At 48.4% G+C, this 24,541-nt stretch overlaps 1 protein-coding gene across 2 annotated transcripts in view; it reads left to right on the forward strand.

Moving 5' to 3' along the window:
• The window catches only part of ATP1A1 (ATPase Na+/K+ transporting subunit alpha 1), a 29,458-nt gene extending 5,321 nt beyond the window's left edge, over positions 1-24,137 (forward strand). For both annotated transcript variants that reach the window (XM_074319019.1, XM_074319020.1), the window contains exons 2-23: positions 4,867-4,971; positions 5,547-5,606; positions 7,449-7,652; positions 8,552-8,665; positions 9,089-9,223; positions 9,341-9,458; positions 9,889-10,157; positions 10,678-10,876; positions 11,191-11,300; positions 13,240-13,374; positions 13,907-14,099; positions 15,413-15,588; positions 16,600-16,736; positions 17,572-17,722; positions 18,341-18,509; positions 18,651-18,805; positions 19,149-19,272; positions 20,458-20,603; positions 20,701-20,831; positions 21,096-21,197; positions 23,280-23,371; positions 23,776-24,137. In XM_074319019.1, the coding sequence (XP_074175120.1) occupies positions 4,867-4,971; positions 5,547-5,606; positions 7,449-7,652; positions 8,552-8,665; positions 9,089-9,223; positions 9,341-9,458; positions 9,889-10,157; positions 10,678-10,876; positions 11,191-11,300; positions 13,240-13,374; positions 13,907-14,099; positions 15,413-15,588; positions 16,600-16,736; positions 17,572-17,722; positions 18,341-18,509; positions 18,651-18,805; positions 19,149-19,272; positions 20,458-20,603; positions 20,701-20,831; positions 21,096-21,197; positions 23,280-23,371; positions 23,776-23,804 (3,054 nt within the window). In that variant the 3' untranslated portion in view covers positions 23,805-24,137. The remainder of the gene's footprint in view (positions 1-4,866; positions 4,972-5,546; positions 5,607-7,448; positions 7,653-8,551; positions 8,666-9,088; positions 9,224-9,340; positions 9,459-9,888; positions 10,158-10,677; positions 10,877-11,190; positions 11,301-13,239; positions 13,375-13,906; positions 14,100-15,412; positions 15,589-16,599; positions 16,737-17,571; positions 17,723-18,340; positions 18,510-18,650; positions 18,806-19,148; positions 19,273-20,457; positions 20,604-20,700; positions 20,832-21,095; positions 21,198-23,279; positions 23,372-23,775) is intronic.
• Positions 24,138-24,541: the final 404 nt, after the last annotated feature.

Here is a 24,541-nt window from a genome sequence, read left to right on the forward strand (position 1 = left end):
AACTGACATCTTTTGAGTCCCGAGAGCCAAAGAGTGGTCCGGCAAAGTGAAGAAAGGGGTGAGGAGGGCAGCAGATGGAGGGAACAGGTAGGAAGTTTTAACTCTTCATAGCCCAGGTGCCTAACGTACAAGTAGCGTACCCATTTTAAAAAGGGGGTGTGTTTTATTTTTAATGAACTGGAAAAACAAAGCACGTGTTTAAAAAGGGAGTAAATCTAAAGTCTATTTAGAGTCTTTAGAAAGCTTAGAATTTTTTTTTATTTTTTTTTTAATAATCGTGGATGTTTACTAACTATTGCAGGTAGAGTGGGCTGGCAGGCTGGTTAAAAATTTAGGTGCTGGCAGGTTAGGGAGGAAGGTCAAGCCTCTTTGATTTGGGGGCTGAGGGAGCCCTCTGGCTGGAGCTGGAGCCACAGCTGTTTTCTCTGCGTCCCCCTGGTTTGAAGGTGCTGAGCTGGGCTCACAGAGGGACCCGCTGCTTTGTCCTTGCTACATGACATCCCCCAGCATGCTGCACGTTTAGGTGAGTGAGAGGAGGACGGTGATGGCATGGGGGTCCCTCGGGTCATCTCTGCAGAGAAAAGCTGTGCTTTCGCTGCTGCTCGAGCACAGAGCAGCTGCAGTAGGACAGGGCATATTCTCGCTTAGCCGCGGCCTTCTCCTGTCCCTCAGGTCCCTGGCTAGAAGATTCCTTGTATGAAAACTAAACTACTCAGTCATTTAGGAGCAATGGGAGGTTTAATGAATTGAGTTTGATGATCATTTCTTGTATATTCTTTAAGTTTTGATGAGATGAAATTTTTTAAAACTACCCAAAATGAGGTTGGTTTTTGGTTTTGTTTTGTTTTAAGGTTTAAAAGGAGTTTTCACAGTGAGGAATGGCGGTAATTCAGATGTTAATTTAAACCAAGTTACAGTAATAACCTTTGTGTAGCACTTTATAGAGTACCTTTACATAGATGATTGCGTTTCATACTGATTTAATATGTGATCCCAGGAAGATTGGAAAGCCCCACTTTTTGCATCAAGGAAAGATATGGCCCTGGGTACCTCTAGGCAACCATCCCCCAACATCCCTGCGAAGGCAGATTTTGCCAAATTGGGTTCAGAAGTGCCATTTCTACGACCCTCTTGGCCAGCGTTGAAATGGGCTGCATTGGGGCGCTTACTTCTACCTGCCTGCTGGCCCCTCTTGCTAGTCCAGAGTTTCTGTTTGTGGGTTTGGGAAGCAGTGCCGTTTCTTAGGTGTTTCGTTTTCAGAGTCGGTGTCAGCCCCTTGATTCATCTGCCTGTCAGTTGCCTTCTCGAGATCCTTTAGTACTAACACCTAGTGTCAATTCCATTTTAGGGACGAGGAAGCCACGCCTGGCTGTTCAGGGTCCTGCAGCTGGCATAGGCACTTGGGGCTGACTTAGAAGCACCATCTAAGGGGTGTGGACAGCTCAGCTTCCATGGACCCTTTAGACTTCCTTAGCTGGAATTTGGGAAGTCTGAAGAACTCTGAACTCCCTGCTGGCCCCAGGGCTGATAAGGTGGGGACAGTGGCCAGAACTCCCATAAGGCACAATAGAGAAATGCCCTGAAGCCTGGCTGGTGTGGAGGCTGGTGGTTGAGATGGGTCTGAAGGCCTGGCTGGCAGCTTCAGCTCATGCAGACCTCAAGGGACATACCCTTTGGGATGGGTGCTTCTGTCCAAATCCTCATTGCACGTCTCTGTGCTTTTTTACATTGGGAGACTTTAATTTTTTTGCACCTGTCCTATCTGTCTCCCACTCTACCGCCTTTCAATAGTGAATTGCTGAAGCATCCAGGAAGGCGTGCCTCTAGGTCTCGGAGATGCCTCACTCATTGTAAGGATTCGCCGTGTTTCTAAATGAGCGAACCTCCTTACACGCCTTCGCCTTAGTTCCTCCTGTCAAGAATTTTCCCTTCCCAGTCTCCTGGGTCACCCTTTCCCTCTGCCTAGATCGAATGGTAGCAGAACTCAGGGGAGTGAATCTTTGAGCAGATGGAACCCCTAGGAAGCACAGGGTGAAATAATGACACGGTTTAAGCTCCGTGACGACACGCTGGGCAAGCCCCTGCCCTTGTGCTGACCTCCCACTTCCTAAATTAGATAGGAAAAAAAAACCAGAACCCCACTTACTTCATTTTCACAAGTGGCCCTTCTGAGAAGGCTATAATGTTGAGCTTCCGTTGTACTTTTCTTTAGAGATAACAGAGGGTGCCCCCCCCCCCCAGGGAGTGGGAGAAGTGATTGGAATGTTCCAATGTTGGAAAAGTAGGAATTGCGTGCCCAGAGGAGTGGGAAGCCATTTCAGTAGATTGGGGAAAGCATATTTATCAGTGCCCCTTGCCATGACCTTGGTTCTTCCAAAATGCTTTTAAGAGAAAGAATAAAGCACATGTCATCTTACTACCTATTTTTTGCATTGTTCCCTTGTCGCACATGGGCACAGATGTTTTTTCTGGTTTGAAACTGTCATGATTGAGACTAATAGAGACTTAAGTAATATTTAGTTCCCATCGAGATAAGCTAGCATTGAACTATTGTTTTACTTGTAGGGAAGAACTGAATTGTGTAAGTTGCCTGTTCTGGACAAACGTTGCCTAGTGAAAAAATTAACATCTTGACGGAAAGGAAATCTCACATGTTAATACTGCCCATGTGTCTCTTTTCACAAATGTCCTCATTTAAAACTCCGCCCTATATAGCATGAATGAAGGAAGGGGAGGGTTATTAGGGAATCTAGATTCCCCGCTAACTTAACCATTGATAACTGAGGCTACAGGCAAGATACGTATTTTGTAAATGGGGATAAAACTTTGGAAGCCGTCCAAGGCCCAGCTGCTTCCATAATTCTCTCCTCCCTCTTTTGGAGTGGAAATTATTGAAAGTCTGAGAATAATCAAAGCGTACAGATGGTCAGGCACAGGACTTGAGCTCTGATTTTCGTATATTCAAATTAAATGTATTTTAACGATACTTGCTTAAAGGGAATTTGTGAACTGTATTTTAAACATCAATATAAACTGGTCACGTAAGTCCTTTAGAGATCCCTAGTCCGTGTCTTTTAAAATGATCTTTAAGGTTTGTGCTTTCCTGTTAAGTATATGAAGGAAATAGCCAATAGACTGTTGGCTCCTCCCTGGGGAAGAAGCCTTGTCCTTTCTTTTTGTCTGTTTGCTTTCAGCTGGCACCAGGGGCAGTGTACAAAGAGGCACTTACTTGGGTGGTGGTTCATAGTGGAGGGAATGTCAAGAATGTGGGTTATCTTTAGACCTGCTTCGTTCTTAACAGAGAAGATAGAAACTAAGGAGCTCCTCTCTCTGTGGGAAGAGGGTCTTAGTCGAGGAATACTGCAGAAGGGACCACGGGACCTGAACATTGGGAATGAGGATTTACGTGTCTGTGCATGTGGGCAACGCCAACTCATTGGGGGCAGGGTTTCTCTGAAGAGTCTTCAGAGACTACTTTAAAATTCAAGAGAATGTTGCAGTTACTTGGCAACCGTGTCAGCTATGACGGAAACACACCTATACTCTGATTTTTTTTTTTCCCCAGCACAGTAAAATTTTGTCATCTAGACACGCTTTCCTACTTACTGTTTTAGCAGCTGATAATGTACTTCTGAACGTTAGAAATGAGTAAGGGGGAGACACAGAATAACAGGAATAGCAGCACAGATCACTTGAAGAAGATGGCTAATACCTCCTTGCTCTGTCCTTCTGGGGTGGTGGTTATTGTGGGAGTGGGGGGTTGCTGTCTGGAATGAGGGCCTCTTCAGGGACTGCGCTTTCGTCTATAGCAAATTGAGGCTTTGTGTAGATGAGCTCACGTGTTTTAAACGGGGTGGGAGAGTGGAGCAATCTCAATTTAAACTATAGAATCAACATTTTCTCTAAAAATTATTCCTGGTTTTCAAGAGGCGTGGGTGGATCCTGTGAATTCTGTGATAAGGCACGTGCTTTGCCGACATCCTTATGTCCAAACATTTCTAGGGACTTTCATTGGTGGTGGTGGTGTGTGTGTGTGTGGGGGGGTCTTTTCAGGCTGCAGATTGGGGTGGGGACTCCTTTTTTCTGTCTTTCACTTAAAGAATTTTAAGGACTCTTAGGCTGAGTTTTTTTAATGTGATGAAACGGTGAGTGTTCTTAGGTGAGCCCTAAACATATTTAAATTTGATACTTAATGATTTCTTTGCCAAGCTAAATAAAAGTAGCTAGTATGTAGATTTAAATAAAAGTAGCTAGTATGTAGATTTAAATAAAAGTAGCTAGTATGTAGATGTATTGCATTACCTCGTCCTTTCAAAAACACTAACTGAGGTAGGCACTCTTATTGTCTCCATGCTTGAGAAGAAGAAAATTGAGACTTCAGAGTTAGTGATTTGCCCAAGGATAACACAGCTGGGCAGTGGTAGAGCCCAGGTTTTTAAATCAGACCTGTCTGGTTCGGAATGCAAAGGCATACGTTAATCATGGGAAGATGGTTTCCTTCCTTCAGTGGAGAAGATGGAAGGCCGCAGCGTAAATATTTGACAGCACATCCTCTCCCTCTTCACCCCAAGTGGAAGTGTCTGCTGGCAGGGCCATCCTGAGGCTCGTCACGATTTTCCCACTGGTCTCAATGCCCTGAGGTGCATGCAGATGGCGGGTCTTGAGCTTATGATGGCAGCATTAATAATGGATGGGTTGCTTTGCTCAGTCTGTGGCATAAGCTCATGCATTTCCATGAGCGGTATCCCAACAACTGTGCAAAACGATGGCGATCTGGAAAACCGCCGAAATGCTCTGCTCCCGAATCTTTGGTGTTGAGACGCTGTTCATAACTCCCAACCATACCTTTCCCACATTTTCCTGTAGATTGGACGTGATAAATATGAGCCCGCGGCCGTGTCAGATCATGGCGACAAAAAGAAGGCCAAGAAAGAGAGGGATATGGATGAACTCAAGAAAGAAGTTGCTATGGTAAGTACTTAGGAGGACGATTGCTTTCTGTTCTCCTTAGAAATTCATCGTGTCTTCGTATATATCACTTATGTATACGATTTGCCCTCCAACCCACACCCTATCCTTCAGTCAGAGATTTAAAATAAAGCAATCGATTATTGCACTTGTACAGACCTTCCTGTGCATTGTAGAGGTGTGGGTATGGAAAACTTGCATTTGAAACGCTGTTAGAGGTTGGAAAAGTTTTCAACCACTGCGGCCTCATCGAAGGTCCACAGAAGACCTGGGCTCGAGGCCGTGGGCCTTTGCTTTTCTGTGTTTCTGGATTACACAGGGGGCACTTTGCAGGCTCCTGAGCTGCCTGTGGAGGCTTCCATTCTGGCAACCTGTCCAGAGTGTGTCTGTCTGGTTATCAGAGGGGGTGAGGGAGGTTTTACTAGCTCTCCAAGACCGAAGGTTTTCTCTGGAATGAAAAGGAAACCATCAGGTTTGCAGAGCTAGCAAATGATCACGATGAGTGACACTGATGCTCTTTAAAACTTTTTTTTTTTTAAATGATACAGTGTTTCATTCTTTGTTTCTGTTTCCCTTAGGATGACCATAAACTTAGCCTTGATGAACTTCATCGCAAATATGGAACAGACTTGAGCCGAGTAAGTTTCAATTTGAAACATTGTGTACAGAATCCAAATTTCCTCTTAACCCCATTTCCCCCCCACACCACAGGCCTAACCTCAGGCACTGGAGGAGAATAATGACGGCCACCGCCTGGATATCTGCTATAGGCCATGCGCAGAGCGAGGGATTTCCTATGCTTTTTAAATATTTTGTTTCCAATGAATGGAGCACCAGACTGGAGACTGGGGAGCTGCAAAGCCACGCTCATTTCCCAGCCTTTTGATTGCAGATCTCCCCTGTTATACTGAGTTGCAGCTTCCAACAATTCAAATTTTTGCTCTTTACCAGTGAGCTCACTGCAGCATTTCAAAACCATGGTTCTTGGTTTGTTTTACACAGTCCAAAGAAACCTTTCAGTCAAAGGATTTTGTTACGAAATTTGCCATAAACAATATAAAAGGAACCAGTTGTGGGAGGGGTGGAGCTTGTTATTTCAAGACAACTATCGTGTTTTCCCGAAAATAAGACCTAGCCGGACAATCAGCTCTCATGCGTCTTTTGGAGCAAAAATTAATATAAGACCAGGTTTTATAGCATATAAGACCGGGTATGATATAATATAAGACCAGGTCTCATTAATTTTCGTTCCAAAAGACGCATGAGAGCTGATTGTCTGGCTAGGTCTTATTTTCGGGTAAACACGGTACTAAAAATTCTGGGGAGTAGCTTGAATCCCAGCTAATATGTAGCCATTGTTTCAATAAATTATCAAGAAGTTCTAAGCAGGCTGAGCTCCGGGAGGAGGCCTAGTCAGGCCTCACTGACAGTTACTGTCGGGCAGTCTCTGAACGCATCACATGGGTCATCGCGCTTAAATTTTATGAGATTCTGAGAAAACGTCTTCTCCTTGACCCAGAGTCTGTTACTCCAATGCTGTGGGTCTGTTTCCTGACTTGTAAAATGGAATTAGTAATACCTAAAAAGGGTTATCGTGAGAATCAGACAGGTCATTTTGAAGCGCTGGATTCCGTGCCTGGCACGCACATAGCATTCAGACGTCTGGTGGTGCTGGTTTCTGTTCTGCCCAGGATCTCGTACATCATGAACTTGACACAGAGGACGGAGGGTCCTAAATGCGTCCTTGTTATCCCTTACTGTTTGATTTTTCCTTTCCCCGTTCTCCACACTCTGGTTAACTCAAATATTAAAAATAACACGAACCCAAACTACATATTAACAGACCCTTGAGGCAAAAATGTGAGTTTTTTTTTCTGACTTGGTATTTTGATAGTGTGAAAGTAATCACAGTTTCCCCTTGTAACAGGAGACATGTCTACTGTCTGTCGTCAGTGAATCTTGGTTTCAAGGCCCATTAGACAATAGAGTGGACTTTTCCACTGAATACTTTTCAATTGACAGGTGTCCTCGGGGTTAGTTAAAATATACACGTATGTGAACTCTTCCCTGCCAGATAATTGGTTTAATTACTATCCAAAGAATAAAGTTCTATACTTAAAACTTGGCTGTGAACCCAATAATAGGTTAGATTGCAACAGAGATTTTTTATTTTTTTTTCTCCTTTGATATTTACAGAGGGTTTTGTCTAAAACTTAGAAGAGACCAGACTGGATTCAAACTTGTCCCTCGATCAGTTTTTTAAAAAGAATTTTGGTCTGGTGGGTGGGCTCCTCGGGAAACTTCGGGCTGTTGTTTGCCCGGAGCGTAGGGGGATCCTCAGAATTTGGCATGTTTTCCCTTTGCTTGGGAAGCGTTGTTTCCTCCTAAATCCTGTATTGCAGCGTTCCAGCGATCAGGTAGTTATATTACCTCGTAAGGGCTGGAGCCGTGTGTCCTATTTATATTCCTCTACCTCTCAGGGCTTAACTCCTGCGCGAGCAGCTGAGATTCTGGCCCGCGATGGGCCGAACGCCCTCACCCCCCCTCCCACCACGCCAGAATGGGTCAAGTTCTGCCGGCAGCTGTTTGGGGGGTTCTCGATGTTACTGTGGATTGGAGCGATCCTGTGTTTCTTGGCGTACGGCATCCAAGCCGCCACAGAAGAGGAACCTCAAAACGATAATGTGAGTGGTGCACTTGTAATTTGGGTTATCGTCTGCGCATAAAGTATCCTCTCGGTCTTTGCCACCCGCTTATTTTCTTTGCTAAAATTTGTAGTTGTTAGGTTTCAATTCCATTTGACATTCAGTTACTACATTAGTGTACAGCATCGTGGTTGGACGTGTATGTAACTTGCAAAGTGGTTCGCGCCCCTCCCCCCATAAGTCCAGTACCCACCTGGCACCATATACAGTCAGTACGATATTGACTGTATTCCCTGTGCTATACTTTTACATCCCCGTTTTGTAACTGCCAATTTGTACTCCGTAATCCCATCACCTTTACACCCCGCCCCCAGTCCCCCTTCCATCTGGCAACTCAGTTGCTGAGTGGTTTTAAACACCGGGGAAATGTAGTGTCGGTAACTATTGCCTTCAAGACCCGGCTATTCCTCCTCCTCCGATTCAGGTTTCTCTCCCCTGCAGGGGCTCGTGCAGGCTGGACGTCCACACTGCACGTTGCTTCTGTGAACAGGTAGCTCTGCCCAAGTCCTCACCTGGACCGGCTGCCATTTCCTAGGCGACAGGGCACAGCTTTAATATGCATACATTACACATGTCCGGAAATGTTTGGTAGCCATTTCTCAAAAGTCACAAGTTGTTCCCGAACATTTCTTTGTTTTACTAAAGCAGCAAAAACTGATTCATCTCGAACCTTCCAAATGTCTGTTAGGTTAGTGACCGTGTCCGTGTGACTCCAGTTCTGACCCTCCTGTATATATGGTCTCTAGAAAGAGAAATCTGGAGACATGAGTTCTATATTTCTGTTTTTCGTTCCATCAAAAATGAACCGAATGTTTCCAGTTCTTCACTCCGAGCCGTGCGGTCCTAACTAAGGTCCTGGCTTGTTTGTTCCCTCCCAGCTGTACCTCGGTGTGGTGCTGTCTGCTGTCGTCATCATAACGGGTTGTTTCTCTTACTATCAAGAAGCCAAAAGTTCAAAGATCATGGAATCCTTCAAAAACATGGTTCCTCAGGTACCTGCCTGCTGCTTTGTCCTTTCCCATTGGGTGACTTTGACAGCCCCGAGAATGTGAACGAGAGTGAGGTTCAGGTTCTCCAAGAATTCGGTGACTCCCTCAGAGAGAGGGGTGCCTTGACCTCCCACCCGAAACCACCCCAGAAAGTGGCTATCTTCCCTGTGACTGGACCCAGAAAAAGCAAGCACAGTAGGCATGACAGGGCTGCCTCCTAGATAACGGTGGCCCAAGTGTTGTGACTTACACGAATGAAAAGATTGATAATCTCTGTTAGGGCACATGAAAATGGTCTCAGTTATACATGCAGGTAACTAGGACTGCGGGTCTTGGATAGCGTGATGTTCTTGTTTGGACGCTCCTTTCCGGTTGGTGGCCATCTTGATCTCTGGTAACGGTGTGAACTATTTTCCGCTTCCAAAGCAAGCCCTGGTGATTCGAAACGGTGAGAAAATGAGCATAAATGCAGAGGAAGTCGTAGTCGGGGATCTGGTGGAAGTGAAAGGAGGAGATCGCATCCCCGCTGATCTCAGAATCATATCTGCAAACGGCTGCAAGGTAGGCTGACCTGGGTGGGTAGGTTTGACCCCTGCTGTTGGGGCAGAGCGTGGCGTGCAGTCCCGCATCCTGTGACAAGGCCCGTGTACTCACGACACTCCTTTTTCTCACCAATAGGTGGATAACTCCTCCCTCACCGGTGAATCAGAACCGCAGACCAGGTCTCCAGATTTCACAAACGAGAACCCGCTGGAGACGAGGAATATTGCTTTCTTCTCCACCAACTGCGTTGAAGGTTAGACCATTTTCAGGCAGTGTTCCGCACGGCTTGGCCTTGAGCCACAAAGCCCAAAAAAGCCATGGACACAGTTTCTCGTTTTATCGACTCTATTTCTGACCGTTCCACTCGTGCACAGAGCAGAAGTGGTTCCCTTGCTGGCAGGGAACCAGGGACACCTCGTGGCCGTTTCCCCTCGTCCTCCACCTCCCGTGTGCCCTTTCTGTTGGCAGCCCTCATGTAGCCTGGAGTTTGTAACTGCTTCCTGCTAATGGATAGAAATCCCTTCGCCACTGTCTCTGTGGTTTAAAACAAATAGCACGTACCACCCAAGAGCTGGCCCTTAAAAACGTGTGTTTCTGTCTCTTTTTCACCAGGCCCGTTAACAGTGCAAATTATGTGACTTTGGTCAAATTTGGTACGATTTTCCCTCCCCTTCTTTTTTAAGGCACTGCCCGGGGCATTGTCGTGTACACTGGGGACCGCACTGTGATGGGAAGGATCGCCACTCTTGCTTCCGGGCTGGAAGGGGGCCAGACTCCAATCGCTGCCGAAATTGAACATTTCATCCACCTCATCACGGGCGTGGCTGTGTTCCTCGGGGTGTCCTTCTTTATCCTCTCGCTGATCCTCGAGTACACCTGGCTTGAGGCCGTCATCTTCCTCATCGGTATCATTGTCGCCAATGTGCCAGAGGGTCTGCTGGCCACTGTCACGGTAAGAGGCTCGGGGAAAGCCATGGTCGCTCGGGGTTGACGCAGGTCAGCTTGTGTGAGTGTAAGCCTCATCCGCTCCCCTTTCCCGAGGGGCCGCCTGCTTACGTGTCATCGCATGTTGGCATAGAGGGTTCTTGAGAGCCACATAGTGGGGTTAGACAGTGGGAGAACTGCCAGTGTGGTTTCATAGGGAAGATAGTCCCCCAGAAGCATAAACCTTGTGTGTCCGTCCTCACATGATCCAGAACAGCACAAGGGGAAAGGAGAACTTGGGGGGTGAGTGGGGGAAGTCAGATGTGCCTAATCCTGGCTATTTTCACGTTTGTCAATACATAGCTTATTTGGGGGGAAAGGAAAGCCTCATCCAAATACATCCATGTCACCCTTACTCTTCCGACTTTGCCGGAAAATTGGAGAGTTAATTATAGACACATTCCTTCTCTGTTAGGGTGTAGCCAGGGTTTGTGTCGCACTCCAGCTAGGTGGAGATTGAAGTAATCTGGTCCCTAACGTTTTTTTAGGTGTGTCTGACCCTGACTGCCAAACGCATGGCCAGGAAGAACTGCTTAGTGAAGAACTTAGAAGCTGTGGAGACCTTGGGGTCCACGTCCACCATCTGCTCCGACAAAACTGGAACGCTGACTCAGAACCGGATGACGGTGGCCCACATGTGGTTTGACAATCAGATCCATGAAGCCGACACCACGGAGAATCAGAGTGGTACGATGAGGGCCCGCCCCACACTTGCCACAGCTGTTCACGCTGCCTGTTTTTTAACTCATTTGATAAAGAGTCAGGGGCATGGGTTTTAGGTTTTGTTTTGTGTTGTGATATTTGGGTGTTTTTTTTGTTTGTGCTTGTTTTGTAGTATGTCAATAGAAAAATTGAATTTGCCGTACAAATGTGGTTGGGAAATACCTAAGACCTGATTAGTTTAATTAATTGGGAAATGACATGCAGCGTTTGCATTGTCGTAGGACTTGAGTGCAAGGTTAATGCCTTCTTTTCCTGCCTTTTCTTCTTGCTGCCATCAGGTGTCTCGTTCGACAAGTCCTCAGCCACCTGGCTCGCCCTGTCCAGAATCGCGGGTCTTTGTAACAGGGCCGTGTTTCAGGCTAACCAGGAAAACCTGCCTATCCTCAAGGTATGCTCAGGAGTTCCTGTTAGCCCTCAGGCTGTCTTGGGGTATGTAGGTACCTTACAAGGGTCACCCCGTGAGTGCCCCTTTTGACCTTTGTGGTCTGTAAATAACTATTCATAGGAGGACACTGGGAACGGTCCATGTGATGCTTGGTTATGTATAATTTGCATTGCTACGAGCTCTCAAAAGTTCTGACAGTATCGGTGGTCCATATAAGTTGGAAAAAGGGGAATCTATACTTAAAACTGACCAAAGGCGAGTAGAAGGAGGTGGGAGGCAGTCTTTCCTGGTGAAAACCCTAGTTTTGCTGTTCTGACTCAAGACGCTGTCACCTACCCTCGCAGGCAGTGAGGGCTACTCGTGGGGCTTGATAATTACATTTGCATGTTAGGATACAGTAGAGTCCAATAAATCCCTTTAAGCCATTTATTTTCTTAAAATAGCTCAGCTATCTCTCTTATCTTCCGTGTTCTTAGCTTGCTTGCTAATGATGCAAAAATAAGCTCAGCCTCATGGAATGCACATGAAATTTGAAATGAGATTTTGCTGTGTTGCCTGGTGAAGACAATTTTGGAAAGGCCATGAGCTGGACAAGGTTCTTGAGGACGAGGACGAGCCGTGGGAGGCCTTGGGGCTCCCTGGTTCTCCGCCAGGCTAGGCTGCCTGTGGTAGCTCTGGGTAGAAACCCAGTTGTCAGAGAGAGAAAGTGGCGGAGATGGAACTGAGCTAGATGGCTTCTGTTGTGCAGACGGCTCATTCATTCTTTAAAGGAGGTTGTCTTGTCATTCAATTGGTGTTGATTCAAGGAGGGTGTTGTTATCTTAGGATAGTACTTCAGAGGCCTGCTTCATGTTTTTCCTTGCCTCAAAAAGGAAGTTCTCTAGGCTCTGAGCAAGGGGGGGTGGGATGCACGAGCACCACATCTTTCCTGATTTAAAAGCCCCAGGGAGATAGCTTTAGATGTTGTTTCTAAGTATTTCAGGAGTTGGGACTATGTTAATGGCATTACACCCCTCCCCACCCCACCCCTCTATCCCCCGCCAGCATCATGCGGCAGCCCTATTCTGCTTTAATAACTGGCTTTTATTAAAAATGATGCCATTTATTTCATGTTTCTTACCAAACCTGGCCTCCTTTCTTATTAAACAGGGCCACTGGTGTTTGTAAGTGAGTATTAATTTCTTCATCTGTAAATGCAGCCTTGCAAGTCTCTTAAGTTCTAAAATGTTTATGTAAAAGTTTGCAACTGAAAATGTTTTTAGTGTGTCAGGATATATATATATATGTCGCACTGCAAGTGTATTACACAAAAGATACGTATGTGTTACTTGCAGTGTGCGTGTTAACGAAATCGTTCCTCTTGGAGCAGATAATAGCTTTCAGTTCACGTCCTTCAAGCGCAGATATTTTTGCATAATTATGTTTAGAATATAGAGTCCTCCACTCTGCCCTTGACACAGTTTGTCCCCAGTCCTGAGAACCAACGGCCTTTTCTTTTACATGGAAGGACAATAAACGGTGCTGTAAATAAATGTTCCCTTTCTCAGTAGGTATGTTCCGATTCATAACCCAAAATTTGTACTTGGGAATAGTGTTGGCTTGGAGAGTTTTCAACAGCAGAAGATAAAAAAAATAGGCTAAAGTAGGTGGGAAGGGTGTGTTTTGCTTCTCCCAAGGGTAGGTGACACCTTCAGGTGCCTTTCTTTTACCAGAAGCCGGTTTGGGGAGCGGGGGCACGGGGAGGGCTGGCTAGGAGGAGATATGAGTTTGCATCTGGTGGGCGGTGGGCGACAGGGAGTCCTGTCCCTCCCACCGCTACTGCTCTTCTCCCACCCTCTCCTACTTTGGACGAGCCTGGAATACGTTCCATTTTTTCTGTTTTGCAGTGGTGCCTGGGTGCAGCGTTTTCGGGGTGATTAACAGATGCTGTCTCTCTTCACAGCGGGCAGTGGCAGGCGACGCCTCTGAGTCAGCACTCTTAAAATGCATCGAGCTGTGCTGCGGTTCTGTAAAGGAGATGAGAGAGCGATACGCCAAAATCGTCGAGATTCCCTTCAATTCCACCAACAAGTACCAGGTCGGAAGAGCTGGGCAGGGCCGCTGGGGGGGGGGGGGGCAACGGGACGGAGAGGGGACTAGAGAACACGAGCTGGAAGAACCGGTCCCCCTTTTGGAAATTTACAAGCTTAAATGCTTTTCTAAAATTATTCAAGCTTCTTTGGAAAGCTGCAGCTGAAAACCCTATTTTATTGGAATATCGGGAGGATAAATGAAGCTGCCGTTAAAATGTTGTTCGGGCATATTTATGTGCGGTTTGGTGTGGGGAGGGGGCTAGGTCAGGGTCTAGCTGCACAAGTGCACGCCAGCCCCTTTGTTCCTGGTTTTTCTTCAGGAAAATTGTGTATACAAACGCGTTTCAGGAATTCATGCATCGATCATCGCGCTTGTTTTTTCTGTAGCATTCGAAGTATGCTACAAGGAAGGAGGCGCGTCAGGATTCAGATCTAAGGGCTCTTGATGTTTTCCTGCCGCAAAGACTAGATAGTAAGGGAGCTTGGTTTCCCCCCGTGGGAGGCCACACCCATTGACATGTGAACGATCCCTTCCAGTTGTCCATTCACAAGAACCCCAACACGGCTGAGCCCCGACACCTGCTGGTGATGAAAGGTGCTCCAGAGAGGATCCTGGACCGCTGCAGCTCCATCCTTCTCCATGGCAAGGAGCAGCCGCTGGATGAGGAACTGAAAGACGCCTTCCAGAACGCCTACCTGGAGCTGGGCGGCCTGGGAGAGCGAGTGCTAGGTACCTAGAGAACCCGGTCCCACCACCAGCCATCATGCTAACCTCTCGAGCTTGTTACCCCCCACCCCCCGCCCCGTAGGCCTTTCTGGGGCAACCCTCCTACTTCTTGATTTGCCCCCTATTGTTTTGGAAACAGTAGGTGCCGGAGAAAGTATTCTGTGGGTTGGGCCGTGGGCAGCAGAATCCTGCTCGTTTGCTTTCTGACTTGAACTTAGACCTTTGTTCAGTTCTGTTTGCCTAAAAAAAAAAAAAAAAATGGGAGAAGAGTGTCATTTTCTAACCTTTGCTGCTATGTCCATGATCTGTATACACTTAATGAAATTAAAATTAATTCCTAGGGTATTTAGAATAAAGCCATTTCCTGACTGACGTAGAAGGGTTGTGAATTTACGTGGGAACAGTGCAGTCAGCTCATGCATGAGACGGGTGGTAAACTCGGGCCTAGGACACTACCTGTCCTTTCTCCTCTGCCAGCCCCTGGGGATGAAAAGGACATTTACCATTGTAGAATATAATTGGGCAGGTGGCATTTACAATGTTCTGTAGGTTGACAGATAAAAATTCTCCCTGTTCCCCTTGGCTTGGGTAACTGAAACCCGGTTGCCTCGTGTGCCGTACTCTGGTTTCATACCTGCTCCTTCTCCAGAGGTGTCTTCCTGATGTCTCCGTCCAACTGAAAGATCCCTCTCTTCTCTCACGTGTTTGCTGTTTCCCCACCTCCTCCACCCCAGAGTAGGAGCAGTCTTCTGTGAGCCCACATGGCACCTTAAACCACTTGAAAATACATTGGAGCCTCAGACAGCATGCGAGGGAACGTCTTGAGTGTCACGATTCTTGTATTAACAGTAATACCAGACGATAACCCCTTGGGTAGAACATGTCCAATCTGCAGTTACCCTCAAAGTAGCTAGCACGATGGCTCCCACGGGCGCTCAGCAATACAGTTTGGTTAAATGAACAGTGAGCAGAGATGTGGCCTTGATTTTGCCAGAGAGGGAAGCTGAGACGACGTAAGGACGTGATGTGCCAAATCTAAGCAACGGAGCAGGCAGGTCCATCTTCCCCACATTAAACAGTTTCTCTTCCTCTGAGGCCTGGTGATAGAGAGTCTGTCTTTTGCGTGTGTTTTCTTTCAGTGACTCTGTATCATTCATAAATGTTAAACAAAACCTTCATTCTGTGATAAAATTAGACTTTCAAAACTAGTCCAAAGTCAACATTCAGCCCAAGGTAGACGGCGTGAATAACAGGCCGCCCCTGTCCTCGGCTGCCTCCGTCACTGCGTCCTCACCGGCTGCCTGGCCTCCTTGCAGGTTTCTGCCACCTCTTGCTGCCGGACGAGCAGTTCCCCGAAGGCTTCCAGTTTGACACAGACGAAGTGAATTTCCCTGTTGAAAATCTCTGCTTTGTTGGTCTCATCTCCATGATTGATCCTCCCAGGGCTGCTGTGCCCGACGCCGTGGGCAAGTGTCGGAGTGCTGGAATTAAGGTATGTCCCATCTGCCTCAGTGGCACCCCCGAGTGCCTGGGGGCCCCCAGCTGAGTGATGTGGTCCCTTGGGGGGGACACGTGGCCAGCTGGTTTTCTCACCTGGAGAGGATGCTCTTCTCCAAAGCTTTAGTTTCCACCAGAGAAGACCAAATAGTATTAAAATGTTGGTGTAAACAGATGAGGGATTTAAATAATACTTTTTTGGGGAAGGAAACGTAAGCACATTAAAAAGGGCAAAAGATTCCGTAAGGGTTTCAATTTTGAAATAGTTGCATAATTCTAAATTGATTTGTGCAGTGAATGGCATGTCTGCGGTGTTTTCAGTTAACTGTGGACCTGGTTATGAATGGTTGGTGTTCTCTGTCTGTCTCTTTTTTTTTTTCCTTTCTTAAGCTGTGGAATACTAGTCAGTCCTAATGCCAGGTCGTTCATTTAGTCTTCCTGGTTGCTGGGTGTTGGATGCGTCTTTTTCATTCTCATAAGTAATACTGCCCTGAAAGACTCTGTAAAAATTATTTCCTCATCACTTTGATTATATTATCCTAAGAGTATTTTTCTAAATATAATTATCGGGTCGAAAAAGAATGGTAACAATTTTGAATTCTTGTTACATATTGCTCTCCCCCCAAATTGGGCCCATTAGAGAATGCAACTGGCAATATGTGGCATCTTCACCCTACAATTCCACCTGCATTAGATTTTTATCGTGTTTTGGTAAACTTGAGTATTTTCATATGACTGTGTAAAAGGAAAAAACAGATAATTGTGTGTCCTCTGTGGTCGTGTACGCGATAAAAATCTGGGTATTGGCTTTGTTTTCTTTCTGTGAACACGTTTGTATTTTTGGCTCGTGAATGTTTGTCAGGTTCACATGTACATTCCTTTTCTTTTGACTTTCCAGGCTGAATCCTCCTTCAGATTTACTGATGCTTGAGGACTTACATAAGACATGTTAGGGGATGTTTGCTGAGCAGCCGCATTCAGTCAATTTTCCTGTTTCTTGTTATAGGTCATCATGGTCACCGGAGACCATCCCATCACCGCCAAAGCCATCGCCAAGGGTGTGGGCATCATCTCAGAGGGCAATGAGACTGTGGAAGACATTGCCGCTCGCCTCAACATCCCCGTGAGCCAGGTGAACCCCAGGTACGGCAGGACGCTCGGAGCACAGTCTGCCTTGAATGTGCCCTTGGTGCTGGTCAGCAGTCTTCAGCCTGGTTCGATAATGGTTTGCTTCTAGGCTCGCTCTCTATAAGGGACTGTCCCTCCAGTGCCAGAAATCAACTGTAGCATTTTCTCATAAGCACTGCTTAGCTGATGCTTCACTGCCCTGAGCACTAGATACGGAAAGGCCATAAGGTCGGCGTGAGTCCCACATTGCAGAGCTGGGAAGCTGAGTTGTAATCCCGCCATCCACGTAGCAGTCTAGCTTCTGGTTTCATGCTGCTCACCACGGGGTGGTACTCCTAGCGCCTTGTCCATTTCCAGGTCCACAGTAATGAAGTGAAATGGGGAAAACACAAGCCAAAAAGGTTCAGGCCAAAAAGGGAACATTTTGACAAAATAGAATAGATGATGGAGATAGATTTTTTTTTTTTTGGGGGGGGGCATGTTTTGTGAAGGTTTAGGGCCCTCCCCCTTACATGGGGTTTAGGAGAGAGTTTGGTGTTTCATCAGCTCTCCTACTGTCTAAAACTTGGTCATATCGTTTCAACATGTCTTTCATAAAAGACGGGGAAAGGAAGATGGCAGACGGGCCTGTCCCACAGGTGCTTGTGAGTCTTGAATGAGCCAACACGTGAAAATGCGATATAACCTGTAAAGTAACTGGATAGAGACCAGCTTTTCCATCCTGGGGGACATTGCCCCTGGCTTTGCGTTGTTCACGCCGTGTCCTGCATCGTATAGCAGCACCCCCTTGGGGATGAGCGTCACGCCGGTGACCTGATGGGGGGCCTTTGTTTCCCGGTCCTGATCTTAGAGACGCCAAGGCCTGCGTGGTCCATGGAAGCGACCTGAAGGACATGACCTCCGAGCAGCTGGATGACATTTTGAAGTACCACACGGAGATCGTGTTTGCCAGGACCTCTCCTCAGCAGAAGCTCATCATCGTGGAGGGCTGCCAGAGACAGGTCAGTGCGCAGTCAGGGCCGGACTCGCCTGGGGCGCCACTGGCCTCAGAGGTCACCGTTGCAGCACAAAACAGAAAACAAAGCAGCGGTGTTGGGAAACGCGACCCAGCTCTTCTCAGGCCAGTAGGCTGTGTGTGCCAGGAAGAAGCACCGGGCGCAGAGAGAAACGTGACGTGATCATGGTTTGGTGGAGACACACACTTAACAGTACAGGTCTTCACTGTGGCTCCACGTCTGAGCCTCAGCGCTGGCCTGGAATAGCCATCCCCAGCTCCTGGCATCCACGCTGGCCAGGTGAAGAGCCAGGAGACTCTCGTCCCACACCTTGAAAATACCTGGGGTGGGAGGTTGCGTAAGAGAGGTGGGGGTTTTCCGGAGTGCCACTCGCCAAAGTCAGGACTTCGAGTCGCCCCTCCTTCATGGGGTCGTACGTTTGCTGTCACTCCTCAGTTCTCTTGTTTGGTGGCAGCTGTGTGGGTTCTGAGACTCCCTACAGCCTGTGGGAAAGGAGCAATGTCTGTCATGAGGAGAGGTGAATGGGGGCAGGCACCTCACTTATTTCCATCTCCAGACGCTCTGAATTCTTTAACCCACACCCCTTTCTTTCCCTCCTGGCAGGGTGCTATCGTAGCTGTAACTGGCGACGGTGTAAATGACTCCCCGGCTTTGAAGAAGGCGGACATTGGGGTTGCCATGGGAATTGCCGGCTCCGACGTGTCTAAGCAAGCTGCTGACATGATTCTCTTGGATGACAACTTTGCCTCCATTGTGACTGGAGTAGAGGAAGGTGAGAGCGCTACATCCAGTGTCAGCAGAAACGGATCCTGAGGCAGCCAGTCAGTAGAGCCACGTCTGCAGGCTCGTGGGGCACGTGCAGCGTCTGGCCTGCCGCTTTCCGCCGTACAGTGAAAACATCTTGCTTTCCTAGGTCGTCTGATCTTTGATAACTTGAAGAAATCCATTGCCTACACCCTGACCAGTAACATTCCCGAGATTACCCCCTTCCTGATATTTATTATCGCCAACATTCCACTACCGCTGGGGACTGTCACCATCCTCTGCATTGACTTGGGCACAGACATGGTAAGTGACTGTCACCGGTCCACACATCCTAGCGTTACGGGGTGACGTCAGGGCTCACCACTGCCCCCCGGGGTCCACGGGACTGCCCTAGGAAAAGAAACCTGTTCAGTAGTGATGTCCAGCATCAAAGAATCAATGTCATTCTTACAAGGCAACTGCCAACACTACTCATCAGATATCAATCTTCCCTTTTGTACAATTTTTGCTGTGGCTTTTTAACGTGACTTACGATGTCTCACGGTGTGAGAAACAGATTTCTAAAGGGGAGGGCAAGGATTTTATAACAGGTTCCCAGTGTCACCTTCCCTGTTTGTGGTAACGCGTTCTCGCGCGTCCTCCCCAGGTTCCTGCGATCTCCCTGGCGTATGAGCAAGCTGAGAGTGACATCATGAAGAGACAGCCCCGAAACCCCAAGACGGACAAACTGGTGAACGAACGGCTGATCAGCATGGCCTATGGACAGATTGGTAAGCAGGAAGCGGGCAGATTCAGATCTGGAGTGGCGGTGTCTGCCGCAGCTTTCTGAGACTCCACACCTAGGGTGTCTTTCCCCTCCGTGACCTAGCGCGACACTGGAGATTTCTTAAGAGTCTTTTTCCTGGGAGAAGCAATCTTTTGCTGGCTGCCCACTTACTTTTTCGTGGGAACTACGGTTCTTTAGACGGAGCGTCAGTCACTCTGCCTGAGAACCGAGCGTGCCCTCCTCACTCAGCCTGTGGGAACGCCAGGCACAGTACCAGGGAAATGCATGCTTTCCATGGGGATGCATGAGTATCGGGCACTAATCTGCATAGAGAGGAGGAAGGCGTTGAAAAAACGAGGTCACCCCCAAATGGTGACCTGCACCCCCATCCACCCCCTAGGGCTTGATTTCTGTTCCATCCGTGGAGCATGACCAGCTAACAGGTACTCTAAGCGGTAGGCAACGAAAATGCTCTTGGATCCCAAATCCTCCACCAGGGCAGCCCGGTGACGCCTCCAGGAGCCACTTACGGATTATTGGGCCGTGAACACTTGGGGGGAACGGAACAGATTAGCACCTTATGGAACTGTGGCAAGGATGAATGTGACAGTTGCCGACAACAGAGTAATTGGCTGGCGGCCAGGGAGACCTCGTTTTGAGCAGAGAAGGAAGGCCCAGGTCCCGAATGTAGGATGAGATTTTGTCCTGAGGCATTTAGGGTAGTGTGGTTGGATTGGGTGCCGGGGGTAAGGACCCTGAAAGTGCCAAAGCCGTTCTTCCCACAGTGGCTGGCAAAGCGGCAATGGGTGAAAACTTGAGAGAGTAAGTGGGGAAGCAGATTTTTCTCCCCAAGGGTCATGTCCTGAATGAAGCAGGTGGTTAAGTAATAGGAGGATAGGGTTAGGGTTAGGGTTAGGTTAGAGTTAGGGTTGGAACCAGGATAGGGTTAGGGTTAGGGTTAGCGTTGGAACCAGTCTCCCTGTCCTGGCTCTTAAAAAGTGACTCAGTGGAGAGAGCCCTGGGCGAGGGCCGTGGCCCTGGGTCCTCCATCCTGCCGGTCACGGCGACCAGCCTAGTGACAGAGACCTCGCTTGGGCCCTTGCAGGCCTGCTGCCCTGGCCAGGTGAAGGGTGTGGGGCTGATGCCTGGGCGTCGGGCTCAAGCCCTGAGTAGTTTTTCCCACCGTCAGGTATGATCCAGGCCCTGGGGGGTTTCTTCACTTACTTTGTGATTCTGGCTGAGAACGGCTTCCTCCCCATTCACCTGCTGGGCATCCGAGTGGACTGGGATGACCGCTGGATCAACGACGTGGAGGACAGCTATGGGCAGCAGTGGGTGAGTGAGGGCCTGACCAGCTCCTAGCACCCAGGGCAGGTGGCCACCAGCCACCAGGCGTGGAGCCAGGCTCAGCTGTCTGCCTTGTGCATTTCAGACGTACGAACAGAGGAAGATTGTGGAGTTCACCTGCCACACGGCCTTCTTTGTCAGTATCGTGGTGGTGCAGTGGGCTGACCTGGTCATCTGTAAGACCAGGAGGAACTCGGTCTTCCAGCAGGGCATGAAGTAAGTAAAGGGCAGACAGTCACGGGGGCTGGGGGTTTCTCAGCCCCGTGCGAAAAGCCCAGCACCCAACATGGCGAAGTGTCGGATCCCAACGTGTTTGGAGCACATGGGGGAAGCAAAGTGGGGTCTTCCGGGGTTTTTCCACCTGACCTCGCGTTCCTAACTACAGCTAATCCATAAAGACATGGGTCTGCCATTTAACACAGCATGAGAAGATAAACTTCTGTTAGCCTTGTGTTAAGCATTTTCCCCCCTTGATTTTAGGAACAAGATCTTAATATTTGGCCTCTTTGAGGAGACGGCCCTTGCTGCTTTCCTTTCCTACTGCCCCGGAATGGGTGTGGCCCTGAGGATGTATCCCCTCAAGTAAGTTGATCCCCTTCCAGCCCCCAAAAGTGTGAAATAGTAAGTGTGGTCTTTCCTCTCGTGATAGCATCAGTCAGTGGCTGTTTACAGAACTTATGGGTGGCGTGTGCAGGAATTCCTCTGGTTGGGGAATTAGGGAAAGGCTGACTCATCAGGAAATCCGACACTGAATGGGTCTCCAGTGCTTGGCATTTGGCCTAAGGTAGGGAGACAGGCTCCTGTGCCTGGTAATTGCTGACTACTTACCTGTGTTGAGCACTCGGGTCCTCACCTCTCTACAGCCATAGTCCAATTGTCTTTAGAGGACAACTGGGGGTAACCTGGAGTGTGGAGACCCAGATTCAAATCTTGATTTGCTTACCTAGTCACTGTGTGTCCCCTCGGAAACCCCCCCACCTTTGTGGGCCTCTGCATCTTCTGCTCGCAAAGGAAGAAGAGCAGCAGATCTAAGGTCCTTTTGGCTTTACACTCAAGCAGAGGAAGCCAGCGCCCAGACTTTGGTCAGACCCAGACTGGCCTTAAGCACAGCCACTGACTGTAACTCTGGTAAACTTGAATTTCCACCTACAGGATTTGCCATGAACTCTTCAGTAGCTTTTTTAAATACTGAGTCTGTTTGGTATCTGCTAACTGGTGGAGGTTAAGCCACTACAACCTGATTAAAATGTGCTGAGTCACAGAATGTGGGACCCATCCAACACGAGCTTTTGCTTGAAAACATCAGCCTCCCCGTCCTTGCTCAGACCCATGTGGACAGCTCTCCACTAGCCTGTTGCCATCAGCTCCTTCCACTCCTCTTATCCTTGAAGGAACCCAAACCTTGATGGCTTCACTGACGCCCTGCTGCGTACATACAGGCGTCGGCTGTGTACAAGGGCAGCCCGGGTCTCTCCCGTTAGGGTCCCAGCCTGCCTTTCTAGCCTTACCGTCTCCCACCCACGCTGACGTTAGGTGAATTCCACACTCGCTTCCCCGCCCGTGTGTTTGGTGGGGCTGTCCCCGTACAGTGTCGCCCTCCTGGGGTTTGCAGTTGCACCTCCTCTGTGGCGTTACTTGTTGTTTCTGGTCCCCACTAGGATGATTATCTTGAAGGCATGGACCACAATGTCTTGTTTGACTTTGTAGCCCCGGCACAGATGTCATATAACAGGGACAAGCCATGTCCAGGTGGAATGCTGGCCTCTTGGGCCACTGTTGAACAAGAGGCTGCCAGAGCTCTCTAAAAGGCCGAAATGGAAACTCACCCTTAAAACTCACCTGGCCGCCTGGCTAGGACTAGAGAGTTTGTTGTGGGCAGGTTCTACCCCTTTTGGAAGGTGGTGCCGTTACCCTGGTGCCTGTGTCAAGTGAGGACATATTTTAGCTGCTATGGAGGACACACAGGACAGGAGGAGGGGACTGCCAGAGTTCTGCCCGGGAACAGCTTTCCTCACACGTTGGCTGTAGGAAGCTGGTATGCAAGAAAGTGTGACCCTCCCAGGAAGGCTGCCCAGGGCGCCTGCCTGTCTCCAGGCTGGGAACTGTGGCAGAGCCCCTGGCCTCCCGAAGGCTTTGGTCCCTGTTACGGCTCAGCTTTTTCATTGCCCACTTCTGGTACTCAGCACACACAGCCAAGTGTCCCAAATTGCATCGTCAGAGACCCAATTCAAGGGGTGAATGAACGGGGTCTGGTAGTTTTGTCATTTCAAATGCCAGAGCATTCGACATGCATTGGAACTTCTTAAACACTTTAAAAAGGGAAGAGAGAAAATGTCCAGTTGCCCTGGGATTGTCCACAAAAAAAAATCTAAACTTACCCTACAAACGAGCTCGTATGCAAAGCAAACTGAAGGTGGGTAGGGGATTGATTCCTTTATCAAGTCTACAGTCTGACTCCTGCCTCCAAGCCCTGGGCACACAACGCCAGTCTTGTTTTTAAGGCATTTGCATGCGTTCTGTATTAATGGCTTAGTGGTTACCCTGAATGTACTTGGTTTCTCCTTTCAGGCTGATGAGCTCATTGTCACTATGGTGACATGCAGCCTCTCTTTTCTTCCTTTGAATTGTGTTCATGTATAAATTGGTACCTGATTCTGTTTCCAGACCTACCTGGTGGTTCTGTGCCTTCCCCTACTCTCTTCTTATCTTCGTGTATGACGAAGTCAGGAAACTCATCATCAGACGAAGCCCTGGAGGTAAGTGACGGGCAGTTTCAGTTGGGTGGAGAGCGTGGTTATAATGCTATGGGCTTCTGTTACGGTTCCTGTGACGTGTCTGGGCTGCCTCCTGCTTAGGCCGCTGGGCCAGCCCCCTGTAAACCGATGCCAGTTGCAATCCTCAGAAGCAAATCTCAGTTAAGGTTTTAGAACCAAGCAAATCACAGACCAAGTACAATGCAGTGGAGACTTTGTCAGAAATCTATAAACTGTCTTTCCAATTAACATGCTGTTCTTAAAATCATTGAACTAAATAGACAGTTGTGGTCCCACACGGGATTGGGGTGTCCCCCTCAGGGCGGGTCTGCTCACTTTTTCCCTCTGTACACAAGAGCAAGGAAGGCTGACTGTCGCCTTTCTTTGTCTCTCTTTGCCGCCTGCAGGCTGGGTGGAGAAGGAAACCTACTATTAGACCCCGTCCTGCACGCCACGGAGCATCGTGCCCCACACTCTGCACCCCTCACCCGCCCCCTCTTTGTGTACTTCAGTCTTGGAATTCGGAACTCTACCCTGGTATGAAAGCACCGAAGCATGTGGGGGAAGCCAGACGTCCCCGAATGAAGCATGTAGCTAATATATGGGGGGGTGGGGGGAGGGCTGCCTGACAAACATCCATCTGCGGGAATGACAGTGGGGAAGGTTTTTATGTGCCTTTTTGTTTTTGTAAAAAGGAAACCTCGGAAAGACTGAAAGAATACATTTTATATCTGGATTTTTACAAATAAAGATGGCTATTATAATGGAATTTGTCTTGTACCCTTATCACTTCTGTGTGCCCGAGGTCTGGGTCCAATAGGTCTGGCCCTGGCGGGCCTCTGGGCTGGCAGCTCCACCAGCACCACCTGGGAACTTGTTAGCACGGCAAAGCCAGAGCCACTGAACCAGAAGCCAGCCAGCAGTCGGTTTTAATAAGCTCTCCAGGTGATACCGAGTCAACTGCAGCTTCCAACCCACTGACTAAGAGGAACTTTCTCTCCGAGCTCTTGGTCTGAGTGACGCATCTTTCCGTGGCTCCCCCTGGGTAGTGTGGCTGAGACCTCCCCTCCCCCCGCTGCCTTAGCATCTGCCTCTTAACAGAAATCTCATCCCAAGAAGGATCTTCAGACCCTCAGTGCAGTAAAGGGCAGCGGAGGCCCTTCTCTTCCCATC

The sequence above is a fragment of the Rhinolophus sinicus genome, linkage group LG14 (genome assembly GCF_036562045.2).
Source record: "Rhinolophus sinicus isolate RSC01 linkage group LG14, ASM3656204v1, whole genome shotgun sequence".
In the NCBI taxonomy this organism is placed as follows: domain Eukaryota; kingdom Metazoa; phylum Chordata; class Mammalia; order Chiroptera; family Rhinolophidae; genus Rhinolophus; species Rhinolophus sinicus.